We start from the raw sequence: 15,898 nt of genomic DNA, 5'->3' as shown, positions 1-15,898 counted from the left end.
CTGACTATACATTTAGAAAAAAAAAAAATCTACTCAAATCAGAAATTTAATGTAGAAGTACTGATGATATTAAATAGCCAGTTTTGATTACACTTGGTTGTTTTCATTAGTAAATAAATTCACATGTGCAACCATATTCCCATTAGTTAATCCTTTTTTTTTATATCTTCTATTTCTGCATTTCCAACTAACTCATTCTCACTTTTTTGGTATGAAACTCTCTCTCCCTGATTTTTACTACTCTTATTTATAGTATTGCATTTCTTTAAGCATCTCTTCCTGAAGAGCTAGTGTTCTTTGTTACTATTTAACTTGTTTCATGGTAAGCTTTTCATCTTTCCCATTAAAAGTAACTATTTTAACTAATGAGATTAGATCTTCACACATATTGCTTCCCTTAAGGTTGCAGTTACATGCTTAAGTTAATTCTGCAGTGTTGCCAAGTCTCTGTCATTTCAGAAAAGCTTAAGGCAAGTATTACAAGTTTCTCATTCCAGCCAATTTGCTGGTTATATTTAATTGATGATTTATCAATCGGAGAGAAAATAAAACTTTTGTAAAAAGGATCACTGACAGATTAAAACCCCTGAGGCATATTAGATGGATTTTATAGGAAACTAAAACCAAAGTGTTGGATGTGAAACTGACTTAAGAGCTGAAGACTTTATAAAGGTCTGTCTTTCGAAGAGTTAAGGCTGGCTGTCTGGACAGGAATTTTGGAGGGTGGGTAGTTGGTTTGTATTTTAAATATGCTATTTGAAAGCCTCAAGAGAGCCTGGAACAGCAGAGATGGATTCAGTGTGCACTGTATGAGTCTCAGCTGTTAGAAAGGGGTTATGCAGACCAGCTATGGGCACTGTATCACCTAATAGCTCCTGGGGAGGAAATCTGGAACTGTTGTTTGCAGTAATGCTCCCCCAAACCCACAAGGTACAGGAGATACTTCTACACGAGCATTGGATGAGTCTGTTCACGGGTTATTTGGAGAGGTAAAGCAGGTCAGTTTGCCAAGGCTGGGCATTCATGGAATGAACAGCTAGGCGCATCTCCACCTGACTTGGAAAAGCAGTTATTATATTTATCAGTATCTCCTGGACAAGGTTTTTTGGGGAAAAAAAGTTGTAGACAAGAATGATGACTTAATGCAGAGGGTTTTTTCAATGCATGGGTGTTTTTGGTGGTAGCAGTCACCCATGAAAATACAGACTTTTAAAAAAACCTGAAACTCCAGGTAGTAACAAAAGTAACTTTCCTTACATGTGCTATAATCTATTCAATTATGAAAATAGCTTTAAAATTCCAGATTCTTTGTTCCTTGTTATTCTGACTGACTTTTTTGCATTTCTCTTAACTTGAGTAATGAAGACTGCATACTGGTAATATTCAGTCCTCTATTATAACATATTTTTCCAGTGTGGAAAAAGGACTCATTTCCTGTGCAGTTTCATAGAATGATGGGTGCATCTGCTTTGTTTGGAGAGGACACTTACGGCACTTTAACTTAGCCCCGTTTGTTTTGTTTTTTTTAAGATATGCATATTTCTAAATCTTCTGGGCTTTGTTCAGTGTGGATTGTTTTCCTTTCCCCGCCCCCCCCTTTATTATCACTGGGGATACCTTTTCCTGGGTTGTCTTTCATATAATTTCCTTTTCTCCTTTTGCAGCCTCTGTATGTTCTTCTCACAGTGCTGTATTTTCTACTTCCTCTTTCCATGCTGCTGTGCCTCACAGCTTTAGTGAATAAGCTTCTGTCTTCAGCTGTTTCTTTTTATCTATTCCAGGTATGCTTTCAGTCCTGAGCACTTGCATGAGGGGCTCAGAGAGTCCTTCAGAAGTTGAATGGCCCCAAGAAGAGAAAAACTTGGCCTTAAGTAATAAGCCAACTCCAATCTTTCTGAAGTCCAGGAACAGTGGCCAACGTGTCTTCCCTTGCATCCTTCTCCTCCGGCCATCAGTCACTGTTGGTCTTTGCTTGAACTGAAGTTTCCATGGCTTCTCTGAGCATCCTCTGACTTGTGGGAGGTAACTCACTGTACCCTGGTTGTTACTTTATGTGTATAACACAGCTTCATATCCCTAAGAAGTGATGTAATTTGCTCAGACTTAGCAGAGCTCTAAGGGGTACAAAGACTGCTTCAGTCCTGTGGTATTCCATCACCTACTCTTCCACTGTTTTCCTGGCCTGCTCTTATATTTGGGATCTGTAACCACTGTTGCTGCCGCCTCTTTGGGATTTGGGGCTGTTTGTTCTGGAATGGTCAGCACGGTGAGGAGAGCTGCGGCAATGAGGGAGAGGGGATGCTGCGTGAGAGAGCAAATACTGTGTTTGGGTCCTAAACAGGCTTCTGTGGCACTGTGTTTCTTACTTGGTATCTTGTAGACGTAAGTGTGATAGCTGCGTTTTCTGCAATCTGTTAAAGTTACCAGTGTAGCAATAGCGGTGAAAACATGGTAGAATGTGTGACGCGCATGTGAAAGATTAAGGCATTTATCCAGCTACTCGCTGCGAGTTATCTTCATGCCTGTTGTCACCTGTACTAGTGGAGTTTGGGAGGGTACAGCTACCTGCGTTGTGACCACACTGGAAACTAAGCTGTGCCCATATGCTTTCAGTTCTCATCTCAAGCAACTTCTGTTCTGTCGCTGTTTCAGTGGCTACTGACAGCACTTTAAAGCAGTAATACTGTGAAATCAAGCAAGGCTGCGAATGGAAGTAGTCTGAGAGGAGTGTTCCTTTGGCTCCACGGTCTGACATCCTGTAAGCAACTATCTATCAGGGCATGGAGAAAGAGTTGTAGAATTTTTTGCATTCTCTTCACGCTTTACATGATTTTCAGTGTATCCTCAAGTATTAGAATTTCTTGTCTACATTTCTACCTGAAAAACATAGTTGCAAGGGATGTTTAATGCAGGAGTAATTAAAATGAAAATTATTTGTTGCTCTCCTAACACTTTGTTGGATTTTGTGCTTTTTGTACCACTATACTGAACTGTACACTGGGCCTTGTAATCACTTAACGCTGTGCTCAACTTAAGCAGATGAGCAATGCCCCTTAAGTTTTACAGGTAAAGGGAAGCACGTGCACAAGCATGCTTCAAAACCTATTGAAATTTAGCCCAAACTTAGCTATGATACACAAAAACCTCAAACCAGCATTACTGAAGGTCATGCTGACATCCCTATCAAACGAACAAAAACTTCCAGTTATACTCTGATAACTGTTTTTAAAAGCTGTGTTGTATGTATCCTGTAACAATTACACTTGTTTTACAAGGGGAGTGAGCTGCACGCCCCTCCTCAGCCGTCCTTCAGACCGAGCCTTGGCCGGGAAGGTCAAACGGCACACCTCAGCCCCCTTCATCCTCACAGGTAGGGGCCGCTTTCGTCTTGCCAGCCTGACAGCGAGTTCAGCTCCGGCCCTGACCTGATCGCGATACGGGGAACTTCTTGCGCTTGCTGTGGAGCTCCTTTGTTTTTCATGGAAGCCCCAAGGACACCTGCAGCCCCCAGGCAGGGCTGGCGGACGATACGGCTTTCGGTTTGGCGGCTCTGCTGTGGTCACCCGCGCTTTGCCTACTCAAACGGACCCAAATCGGGGCTCTGAGGGCGCCCAGGTGGTACCACCCGCAGCCGGCTGGGACGGGAGCCGGGTCCCGCAGCGAAGCGTGGGCGTCGCCTCCCGAGGGAGGCCCGGCGGGGCCACGCAGTGTCTCCCAGGGGCGAGACTCCCCCCTCCCCGCCGTGGAGCCATCCTCCCAACCCCCGGCAGCGGCTGAGGCGGGGGGCACCTCAGGCTGTCCCCAACTTTCTCCTCAGCGTCGGCCCGACTCCGCCCCACTGCGCGCGCGGCCGCACCCTCTGGGAGGAGGTGGGGGAGCCGGGCCTCGGCGCCTGCGCGGGGGTCCGCATGGCTCTATAAACACGGCCGGCGGGGGCGCGCCGCGGCCGGGCGGGCTCTGAGGGGCGGCGGGGCCGGGTTGGGCCGGGCGCCGCCGCAGTAGGGTGCGCCGGCGGCGTGGGCCCGCCCCCCGGCCGTCCTCCGGCCGTCCTCCCCTCCCTCCCACCGCTGGCAAGGGAGGCCGGGCCGGCCGGGCCCACGTGCGCGGCGCCCAGGAGCCGGCAGAGGGAGGCCACCATGTGTTTCCGTGAGCGAGCCGGCGGCCGGGGCAGCGCCTGAGCGTCCCCCGCCCGCGATGCTGCGGGGCGGCGCGGGGCTCTACGCGACGCGGCCGCCACCCGTCCCCTCGCCACCTCCTCCTCCATGAGCACCTCGGCGGCGGCGGCCCCCCTCAGGCTGATGCCCGGCGGGCAGCCGGAGCAGGCGGCCGCTGCGCCGCCCGCGGGGCTCATTTGCGCTCCCGCCGCGGGCCCGGCGCCCGACCGGGGCAGCCCCGCCGCCAAGGTGTCCGGCGGCCCGGCGCCCTCCGCCGCCCCGCAACCGCCGCCGCGCCTGGCGGCCGCCCCCCTGGGAACCCTGGTGGCACGGGTGCCCGCCCCCGGGGGCCCGCGGCCGGTGGCGCCCAAGGGGCCGCCCACGGCCACCCTCCAGTTACCTGCCAACTTCCAGCTGCCCCCAGGTGAGTGGGCGGCCGGGCCGCTCCAGCTTCGGGCTGGGTCCCGTGTCGCGACTTAGCTGGCACGTCGCGCTCCCTCGTGCCTGGGAACGGGTCGGGAGGACGGGGTGGCAGCCGGGGTGGCAGCCGGGCGTCCCCGGGAGCCGGCCGCCCGGCCCTTGCGGTGGGGGACGAGTCGTGGCGAAGGACGGACGGGGCGGCGGGGGAGAACGGCGGCGGCCGCTGCAGGAGGGGTGTTACACGGGTGTGCCGAAAGTTTGGGGCCAGTTGCTTTTCTGCCCCAAAGTTGTGGGAATCGGGGTGTTTGTCTGTCTCGCAGGGCACTGGAAACGTAAATGGGTGAAGTCATTTAGCACTGGGGATGCTTATAGCATATCTGGAGGATGGATCTGGAAGGCTCTGGATTAAGGCAACTTTTTACTTTGCTGGATAGCACGAGGAGCAGGAGGAGTAACCAAAAACCTCAGTGGCCAAGTTCCCATAATTTGTGACTCGAAAAAGACTAACTGAGGCTTTCGTGGAATTTGGATGAACGAGTAACACAGGGAAGCGTGAACGTGGGTTGGCGACTGCAAAGTAACTCCCACTTGCAATGCAAATCATACTGCTACTCCCCTCCAGACAAGCTGTTCTGGAGGAATTGTTTTCGCTATTACAACCAGGCCGATGTGAACCGTAATCGAAACAAAATATTACCCTGCATAAGGAGTGTCATGTTGAAATTTCATTACATGTTGCTCTTCGAAACGCTTTTTGCTATAAAGCATATGTGGGAAAGGAAGAGTTTAGAGAGGTACCACGCTTATGGATGTAATTCCTATAGCAGCAAAGAAAATATTAATGTAGGAATTGCATAGTGCTGATAAAGATGGCTTAATACTTTGGATAGCAGCAGAGGGTTAGCCAGGGCTCCTACCTGCGCTTTCTCACAAGAGGAAGAAGGCGCTGTTGGTTCCAAACTTCCCGCTCTTCCCTGTCAGGCTGTATTTAAATGCTTTTTAAAAAAAGATGGCTTTGCTTCCACTGGTCTTGGTATCGCTATGTTGAGATCCCAAAATATGTAGTCACTTTATTGCTATTGTTGCTATAATTATTTTCTGCCAGGACAGTTCCTTTGTTGGAGCATCTGTTCTGATTACTTTCAGGTAGGATGTTGCCTAAAAGGATGACTGGGTTTACATTAATTCCTGTGCTGCTGGGGCATATTTACTTTTTTCTTTTTTTCTTTCTTTCTTTCCTCTTTTTTTTTTCCACCCGTGTCTTTATCAAAGGCATGCACCTCTCAAGGACATACATAATGCTAATGTAATTTTTAAAAAAATACTGTCTTTAATCAGTAGTTTCACTATAGATTTCCCAGCACTCACATGATGCTGTAATGTCTGGGTAGTCAGTAGTCAAGGATGAGTCTAAATCCTTGACAACTTTCTTCTGAAATGAACAATGATTGATAGAAATATATTGGGTTTTTTGCAGTAGAGCTCCCAGATCTTCTGCTTTTCTATCTAGTATTTTGGCTTTCTGGAATGTGTTGGCATTCAGTTAAACATCTTGCTGTGGCGATGAATGCTTATGTGAGTTACCTGTAGCTTGGGAACTATAAGTTAGCAAAACTTTTGGTTTTCCTAGTACCCTGGGCTTGATTACATCAAGGAATACTGCTGAATGTCATCTGACTTGTATGGTGGCTGTATGCAGGTGTAACAAAAATAGTGTTACCCTTCAGTTGCATCAGCTTGTTTTCCTTGCTCCTGGGACAAGAAACAAAGCAAGCAGATTTTGTATTGGAAGTTCAGAAGTGCCAGTACTCTGTACAGCATAGTAAATTAAAAATAACAGTATGGAGTTTAATGCTCCAGAAGGAGCACAGCAGTTGTTGGATTTCAAATGGATCAATATTTCAGGGAAACTCCTCTAAATAATTGTCCTAAGGAAGATTTAAAAATGCATTCTGGCTTGAGTGTTAGTATTCTACCTCTGTCTTCTATGTAGATTCAATTATTAATGAATAATAAAATCATTCAGAAACTTAAATGCAAAATTAATACCATTAAGCTAGAAGTGTTAGTATACTTTGAAAAGACAGTGGAAGAAACCACCAAATTCTTAAGTTTGAAAAGTTTGTATTTCAAATAAATTTCAAAATCTAGCCATGCAGGATAAATAAAGCACAGAAGGGAGGATGCACTTGGCTTTAAAATCACGGCATTTAACCTGTGGCACCTGTTAAGGAAAATGCATAAGGAAAGTGTCCTCCCCTGAGTTTCAGAGGGAGGTATTTGAGCTGGCTTGTTTTGAGGAAGGCTGGACAGCACTGCCCTTAGTGGCCATCCTCAAGTACTCGTCAGCTGCTTGTGGCCCAGAGCAGGCATTGTTTGGCCCAGAGCTTTAACAGGGCTGCTCTCCGGGGAAGGAAGGGTACCTGGGGAGCTGCGGTTGTCCCCGTAGCTTGTAGGGTGGTGGAGGTTCATGGAAGTCATGGATTTAGGCTGTTCTTTCTCTTCCATCTCTACCTTCCCTCCCTCTTGCCCAGAATAAAGCCTGGCAGTGGGAGAAGTGGTGGCTGATGACCAGGTAGGACTTCACTTCTCTAAGCACGGATTGTCCTTCTGCCAAGTGCCACTTTACCTGGTTGCCCAGGGAAGATCACTGAGCTTCGCAAGTTTTCCAGGTCTTGCAGGACTCAAGGCTTGCTCATGAGTAACAAGGGTTTTTCATCACCTTTCTACGTTTTCCTCTACAAAATGCCAATTTTTGGCTGAGTAGCCAGCTGTTAGACCAGTGCTGGTACTCAAGGTCTTCCTCCTTCACCCTCAGGGTATCTGCTGTGCTAGCAGTCAGGAGGTGTGAGTCTGCCCCTGGCTTATGGCCGGCCACCACTGGGGGTTTTAGCAGACAGTGGGGCTCCAGCTGGGCACTGTGTCCTTTATATACCTTCAGCTGGACAGATTCTGCCTTGGCATTGGACTTGGTTGTGGCATTTTGACCTTACATACCATCAACTTTTAGACTGAATGCTTGGGCTATGTCTTCCTAAATGAAGGGAATTTGTATGATCTACCAAAGAGACCTTTCTTCAATTGCCCTTGTGTTGTCAAGAACATGTTTGCATCGTTGCAGAAGGCTTTGCATGTAGCAAACAAGTCTGTGGGACTGGCAGAGAGCAGAGCAGCATGGCAAGGGTGGTACTGCCTCAGTTCTGAGCTCTGCTGGTCGTGTGGCCTGTGCAGCCGCTCAAAAAACCGCAAATGTCTCGTGTCACGGACCATCCGCTTAACAAGAAATTGTGTCCTTGGAGGCAGGGGACGACACACATAGGAGGAGGGGTTAGCTTGAGCTTAATGTTGGGGGGTGGTGGTGGGCTGTGCTATTAACAGGAGGAACTAGTTAAAGGCTTGGGAAGGGGAAGGAGTGACAAGGTTTTCATAGGCCATGACAAAAGTCTGTAGCTCACCTTAGTGTCTTTGGGCCCCATACCGCTTTGGAGGAATGGGGGATAGAAAAGCAGCATAAAAATAGCAAGTAAAGTGTTGTGTTCTTGGTTTTCCTTCTCCTTTACTTTTCTTGAACTTAGTTTTCTCTCTTCTGTGTCCTTGTGGCTTTTATGCTATCCTTGCACCTGGAATGCTCATTACAGGCAGGTCTTGAAAGGACAACTAGCAGGTGTATCTGCTTCTCTTGTGGAGGGACAAAAAAAAAATACAGAACTCGACTGGATGCTAGGGATCCTCTGTCGTTACCTTAGGATCTGCTTACAGCAGGAAGCTGTTCAAACAGCTTGCCTGATGCCACTGCTGCTGGTTACAGGGCTGTGGCAGCAGCTGCCCCTGGTGTGTGTCTTTCTGTTATTGCTAACACCAATGGGCCCGAACAAGTACAGTGTCAGCAAAGTGAAGTTGCCCTGGCTCTGCCTTAATTTGTAGTAGTAACCTGGTGCAAGGCATGGCCACCGCATGCCTTTGCATCCGACTTGGAGGGGAATGGAAGCAGGCACAGGTTCTTGGTTTCTGTTTGCAGCTCAGCTGTATTTGCTTGGATATCCGTTTTGGCTTGGATATCCGTTTTGGCTTGTCCCTGGCAGGTTTTCTGCTGCCTACTGCTTATCTAGGCTGATAGTAGGTAACTGTTCAGAAAGTACCGCCACTGTTCGTGGCAGGTGGCCAGGGCTGTGTGGCAAGGGACGAGCAGTCAGTGTGCGGACACCTGCGGGTAGGAGGGAGAGAACTGATGGAGGTATCCCAAAACTGCTATGGGGTGATATGGAGCCTGATCTTGTCAGGTTTCTCTTTGTTGGATATAGAAACTAAGGTAACCTGAAGAGGTGTGGGCTGGTAAACATTGGGATGCTGCCTCTTTCTGCTTTTGAAGTTGGCCTAATACCTCTCAAGTACAGCACTCTGAATCTCCCTCATCATGTTCTAGTTCTTACTTCTCAGTTGTAAGACCGTATGAGGAATTTGATATTTTCATATTTGCATCTGGTCCTTCACTTTGGCATAGGAGGAGGGCCTGATTTGAAAATACTACTTAGTTTATATTTTGTTTGGGTAGGAAGAGGCTATCCAAAGATTTCTTGTTTCAACAAGACAAAACCCCAAGAAACTCCTTCAGAGTCTGCTATTTCTGGATGCTGATAATCTCATGAAGTCTGAGCATAATACTTGTGCTGTAGGATGATCAGTAGGGATTAAATAATACTTGGTTGCAACCTTTTGTATCCCAATAGTGTCCTCTGTTTAGCAGGTTTATCAGGATGGATAGTTTGCAAACTTCTCTCTTCACAATAGGCGACACCAGTCAACTTTTTTCCTGAGGAGGAGGGAGCAAAGCTTTGGTGGACTTGCAGAGCTAAGTCAAACTTAAAAAATAGTTAGTAAATGCTTTCTGCTGTAACCAGTAGAAATTTCAGCTGCACTGTAGGACTTAGTTTTGCTTTTAGGACTGAATGTGTCTAGCAAAACAATGCCTTCATATCATTAAATGCACAGCCTTGTAGGAATTATGATTTAAACTTTGGCAGAAGATATAAAGCTAACTTCTAGATTTATGATTTTCACAAAAAAACCCCAGATGCATTCTGAATACTGAAGCACTGAAATATGATGCTCAGTAAAACTAATGTTAAATGCTGTTCAGATTTTACAATTAATTGGAGTGTATTGCAAAGAATTGCAGCTACGGATTGGTGAATAGTAAACATTTTTTAATCCTTAGAAGAGAGAGAATGTAAGCCTGACTTCTACTGCTTTTGCAGTATTTAAAGAACCCTCCAGCAGTAAAAATAGCATCATCCACACACAAGTGTCAGCTGGAAGAAATACTAATTATATTTCCGTATTCTTTTCCCAAAGATAAAGTAGGTAAGCTCATGAGTTATCTTGAGTAGTTTGCAACACCAGATTATTTTTTTTAAGTTGTCTTGGAGAACCAAGTATATGTCGTGCCATGTGGTAGAAATCTGTGCTGTTCTTAGTGGACAGGATTGTATGCTACAGTTCTATATGCCAGTTTTGCTGTAAGTTGCAAAGCTTCTGATAACTATCAAAGATGAATAATTAGTACTGCCCTAACCACTTAGACAAAAACCCAAAGGCAAATACTTTTTTTGGAATTCTTTCTGCATGAAGCTACTTCTCTGAAAACTATGATGACTTCAGAAGAAAAATGTGTGTAATTTGCAAAGTGGAAAAGATTGCAATAGATGTTTCTAAGTGGCTTGCTGTTCAAATTGTCACCGCTGAGGTCTGTTCTGCCATCTGAGTTACCTTTAGAACAAAGTCCACTAATGGATCTTTTCCACCACTGTCTTGAGCAAATAGTTTCTGGTCACAACTGAAGCAGGGTAAAAATGGCAGCAGATGGAAGATCCTTGTTGCTAATGAGCAAATCTAGGGTCTGTTAAGGCTGGAGAGCTCATGAAGCTCAGTAATCTTACTGGGGTGATTTGGTGAACTAAGAACAGTCAGATGTTGTGATGGCACTTGGTTTCCTTAGCTCGTGTTTGCAGGCCTAGCACATGCTTCCAGTTTGGTGGAGGCAGCGGAGATGACGCCTTTGTTAGTACTGGCTGCTCCTAGGAGTTGCCTGGGAAATCAAAGTTCCTTGTGTGGATGTCCAAGCTAGATTAACAAGTGGGTGAAATAGCATGTCCTGGTTGGCAGTATTACTGGGCAGTCTGCTTGGAGCAGCTGATGGTGTGTGTTGAAGGGTTAAGTGTATTCAGAACATCTTTATATACGGCTTACATACTAGCCACTTGACCAATATCACACAATTTTGGTGACAGTTTCCACAGTATCTGTGTAGACAGAAGTTAATGCTTTCATGAAGGTTTTGTTGTCTTCTACAAGAATTTTTGTTTGCTCCATCCCACTTAGAGCAAGGTAGTAATCAGTGTTACAATTCAGTGTTAAGACCTCGTTTGTCCTTCTGAAATGAGTGAAAATCCATCCAACAGAGGGGTGAATATGTACTTTTAGAGGAAATTAAGTGGAATTGAACCCTCTGCTGGTCCCCATGTGAACACCAAGGAAAAAAAGTGTCCCATTTCAAAATGAATCTGGATGAATTGAGTTGATTCTCCTCAGGAGACAGAGATTTAAAGGGATCTTGTCCTTTATTAGAACTGTATCAAGACACCAGTAATGTTTTTAGCATCTCTTGGTTTAAAATTAATATTTACAGTTTGAGAGTCCGTAAGTTTCAGATTTCTCTGTAACAGCTTAATAGCTAACGGCGTTCTAGAAATGGTAAGTGCAGAGTATTGGCATACCTTCTGGTCCTTATAAAGCTATGCTCTGTATATATATGGCTGCAATATGCTGAGCATCTAATTTGATATGTAAAGAATTTGCCTCCAGTGAATACTAGGAGTACACAGCAAAACTAGAAGAGGGTGCGGTGTATAGAGTCATTGCCTTTTTCAGTGCAGTAGGAATTGTCTTGAAGGAAAGGAAGTGTCACTTTGGCTCCTTTGAGTTACTATTTCACTGCCATCAGCTGAGTCCTCTGCAAATACTTCAGGAGGTAACTTGGGTCCTAGAGAACTCTTAAGTCAGATCATCTTATCTGTAGACAATCCTGGAACTGTCTGATTACTCGTAGAGGAAAGCAACCAAGCCTCGAGTAGCAAAGTTGCAAACCACAAAGATAAGATGAGGAAATGCTGATGGGAAATGATCCCAGTTGAGAAAGACATGGCCCAAGGACAAGAGCTAGATGTTCTCACAATATCAAATAAGACTCTGCCTTGTGGAACACAGCAGGAATCCTGTATGCCTACTCACAATAAAAACAAAAACTCTTGGGATTCAAGTGTAATAAATAAACTTCAGATTCAAATAGAAACACTAGTGCCATCTTGGAACTATGCCCAGAAAACATCTATGACCTGTCAGTTATTTACAGCCCCTCCAAGAATCAATGCAATGTCCAGATTTTCTTTAGGTGGTTGGTATGGACATCTGTTGTTTGCTATAAATAAAAGGTATACTACCTTGCAACTGGGACAGTTATATTTTTGCACAAGAGTTCTACTAGAACTGTGAAATTGTGTGGATATAAATGTATTCTCAAGTAATGAAGCTCAACTGTGCGTGCACTCGAGGAGAACTCATAGCTCTATAACGTGGGCCTGTATTCTGTGAAAAGGCATCAGCACTATGTGGGCCCAGTTGCTAGTCTGTTAAATAGATATATCCATCTGGGCACCAAAATGCATTCATGAGCAGCTAGCCTCCAACAGCTTGGATGAGACTTACTGATTAAGCAGTGTGTGAAACTTGGCTTCTGGTTTTTGCATTTTTAGCACTTTTTAGTTCCTGGAGGAAGGGAGGGAGAGAGTACGTTGTTTAGACTCTTCAGAAAGATGCATGGAGTCCATCATTCCAGACTATTTGAAACAATAGATTATCAGATTCTGCTCCACCCTGCCTAGAAGAGATATCTTCACCCCTTTCCTGGCTCCCTGTGCTTGAAAAGGCTGTGCCTGTACTCAGGAGCTGGTGCCCACTGTTAGCATAGAACCTTGCTAGAGAAAGGTTGGAGTTCATGGAGGCAGCAGCCTTCACTGGGGTTGTATGCCCCTTGAGATGTTCAGAGTTGGGGGTGGGTGGTGGTTTAAAAAGCTGCTCACAGCAACCCAGGCAATCTGGGAAACAGTAATGCTAGTGAAACAGTGCTATCAACTGGACAGTCTGCAAACAGTGCTGGTGCCTGGCTTTGCAGGGGATGAGATGTGGTCAGACATCTGAGGCTAGTGCAACCTTAAAAGCTGTAGGCCAGAGTCTACAAGAATCTGCAGTGTGATGTTTGTACAGTTGGCAAAGATGCAATCAACTAAAAAACTTACGGGTATAACATTGCATTGTATTTTATTTAGCCTGTCTGTGTTCTGTTGTAGCATGAAAGCGTATTGGGATTATGCCCTTTGAACTTTTCTCCTGACCTGGAAATTAATGAATTCCATATCTGTGGGCAAAATAAGGTGTCTTTCATTGGAACTCAGAATCGGGCATCTCATTGTGACACTACAATATCTACATGCTAGTCATGGTCCTGAGCTATTGCTACAAAGACCTGTTAGTATAGAAACTTCCCTGGAACAGAGGGAAATGGTGCAGAGGGTGATTGCTGAGATATGTAATTATTTGGTTAGTGAAACGACATGTGAATGGAATGGCTTGGTTGAAGGCTTGGGTATGTGGTGCGTGATTCTGGCTGCTGTCATAACAGTGTTAATTATGGGTTGATCATTGCTGAATTCCTCTTACATCAACTAAAGTTGACCTCCAAAGGTTGGAATTATTTGTCGTACAGAGTGAAATGCTTTGTGGATGTAGTGTACAAGCTGAACAACTCAATCCACATGGTGTAGGTGAGCCCTCTACCCTGCTTATCTTGGGAAATCTAAGAGCAGTCAGAGACGTTTTCCCAAGAAAAGCCCCAACAGGCAATGTCTGTGGTTTCCCAGAAGATCAGTTGTCCGAAGTCAGTTCTGTTTGATTTAAGAATAGAAGTTAGAGCTCATCTTTGTGGTGGTGAACCTGTGGTGAGGTAACCTCAAATGGCAGCCAAATTTTCATTGTAGCTTCATTCCTAAGACTGAGAAGCACAGCTAGCTGTTGCCTCCAGATTGGTCTGTCATCTTTGTTTCTTCATCTTCAGTACAGAAATCTGCAGTAGACATCTAGGAAAACTGAAATACCAAGTAAGGGTCATGGGAAATAAGTAGTTTTCCAGCATGTGGTACAGTCCATACTTCATCTGAAAACATACAACCCCAACACGTTCGAAGGGTTATTATGTAAGTCAAGTCAGTTCAGTATCAGACTTACATGTCATGTCTTTCACAGCATTTCATTAATGCTTTCTGCCTCTTTAGCAGTCTTTTACAGCCAGTCTACAACATAATATACCTTGATATCACTACCTAAACAGTTGATGTCTCTAATAATGTTTTGGGTCTGTCTTAGTCCTGTAATGTGTTTTTGTAACTTTTAAGTGACCTATTCTGTGGGGCTCAATAAATGGGACTGAAGAAGAAAAAAATGTGTATTTTTTAAAGGATCCCTTTAGACAGAAAAACTATCTTCAAAGCTGTTGCATGGGTTAGTAGTATTTGGCCATTTATTTTCTGAATTTCGAGTCTTCCTAAATAGTCAGGCTCAGAAACGTAAAACCAATATTCCTTTCTAGTTGCCATTCAGTTTCCTACTGAAACATTCCCTTTACAACTTGGTCTTACCTTGTAACTGCCTTAAAAGCTATCCCTTTGTTTTGAGTAGTTCAGTGAAAGAATGGGATTTGTTTAGGAACAGAGAGCACTGAAAGATCACTGTTGTTTTCAAACATTTTTGTTGTTAAACTGTTCACTTACTGACTTGGGACCTGAAAGTCTCTTTGTAATGGGTGTTAAAGTGAGCTTTACTAAGGTTGGCAACATACCCTGATGCAGGAACCCCTTGATTTGAAATAAACTAAACTTACCATTCTTTCAAAGCGGCTTTTGGAACTTGTGTTCTCTTATATGAGTTTGGTCTAATGCAGTTGGTTCTTGCTTGTATTTTGTTTTAGGCGCAGGAGACTTCACTTCCTCATGTTGCTCCCCAGCCAGCAGTTCCGAAGAGCTGTTGTGTTGGAAACCACGTAATCGAAGTGGTGGCTTAACTTGACAACTTCAGCTTCACGTATAGGAGCATATGGTGTATCTCCACTGGAGCATACCTGCTGGCTGGTTCATCTCAGGAAATTCCTTCTGGATGTTCCCCTTCAGAAATGGCCTCAGGCTTGTCATATGTGGTAGAAATGTAACGGTGGAAGTTGCCCTTACGGTGAGATGCTTTTAGCATATGTTGGTGTTCAGTGCTGCTGGATGAAACCCTGAGCATCAGTTGGCAGCACAGCTTTACGTTAACAACAGTGTGGTTTCCTCAACACTATTCCCCGAAATACAGTGAAGCCCATGCAGATGGCCTTACATACAGTGGTATAAACAGATCTCTGCCGTGATCCCACAGCATCTTGTGCATGTTTCTGGTGAGTTTTTGGTTCTCTGTATGTAGTTACAATGAAGAGGTATCTGTAAGCTGCTGCTCCTGCTAATCTCTCTTTCTTCATTCCTGGATTGGATGCTCAACACTGCTACAGCTTAGAAAATTTGAAGTGCATTATAACCAAGTTCAGAAAAAGCTAGATTTCCTTGGCTGGTGGTGCTGGGACAGCAAAAATTTACAGTGGAGGTATCTCAGGTTTGAGCGGCAAATGGAATTTTAATAGAAGGCCTCTGGTTTTCCATGGCATGCGCTGCTGGTGTGCCTGGGTACAGGCTGTTCTGGGTGGTGGCTGCCTGAGCTTTGCAGGAGTGATGCCGGGCATTCTTTCTGGAGTCATGGTTTCTGGACACCCTGTTCAAGGAGAAGGCAAGTCACTGGGGAGGAAGGGTATAGATCTCAGTGAGACCCCGTCAAGGTGAGAAGCTATAGCATGGCTCCTTCTGTGTAGCTTTGGAGGAAGCTGACCTGGGTTTCTTTTGTCAGTTCCTTCCCCCCCAGCCTTTCTGCAGAATTGCAGCTGAAGGAAGGTGTGCAGGGAACAAAGGGCTGAAATAGCTGATTTTATTTTAACTGCCTTCTCTGGCTGGCAAGAAAAATAAATAACTTTCCAAAGGATGTTTTTTGGCAGGACAGGCAGAATATCTGGAGACAGAAGTCTCAATTCATTGTAAAAAGGGCTGTTTGTTAATCTGCAGGAGACACCCGAGTCCTCCAGCGAAGCGTGCAAGAATTAATCCCTGCTGGTAACTAGTCACTTAGGTTTTCTGTTT

The 15,898-nt window shown here is 45.3% G+C and overlaps 1 protein-coding gene across 3 annotated transcripts in view; it reads left to right on the top strand.

Annotated features, from left to right (window-relative positions):
• Window positions 1–4,077: 4,077 nt before the first annotated feature.
• TAF4B (TATA-box binding protein associated factor 4b) overlaps window positions 4,078–15,898 on the top strand; it is a 73,299-nt gene continuing 61,478 nt past the window's right edge. For all 3 annotated transcript variants that reach the window (XM_075744208.1, XM_075744207.1, XM_075744206.1), the window contains exon 1: window positions 4,078–4,578. In XM_075744208.1, the coding sequence (XP_075600323.1) occupies window positions 4,263–4,578 (316 nt within the window). In that variant the 5' untranslated portion in view covers window positions 4,078–4,262. The remainder of the gene's footprint in view (window positions 4,579–15,898) is intronic.

This window comes from Balearica regulorum, chromosome 2, assembly GCF_011004875.1.
Source record: "Balearica regulorum gibbericeps isolate bBalReg1 chromosome 2, bBalReg1.pri, whole genome shotgun sequence".
Lineage (NCBI taxonomy): Eukaryota > Metazoa > Chordata > Aves > Gruiformes > Gruidae > Balearica > Balearica regulorum.
The sequence above is the reverse complement of the archived record's forward strand: the minus strand, read 5'-3'. Positions and strand labels throughout refer to the sequence as shown.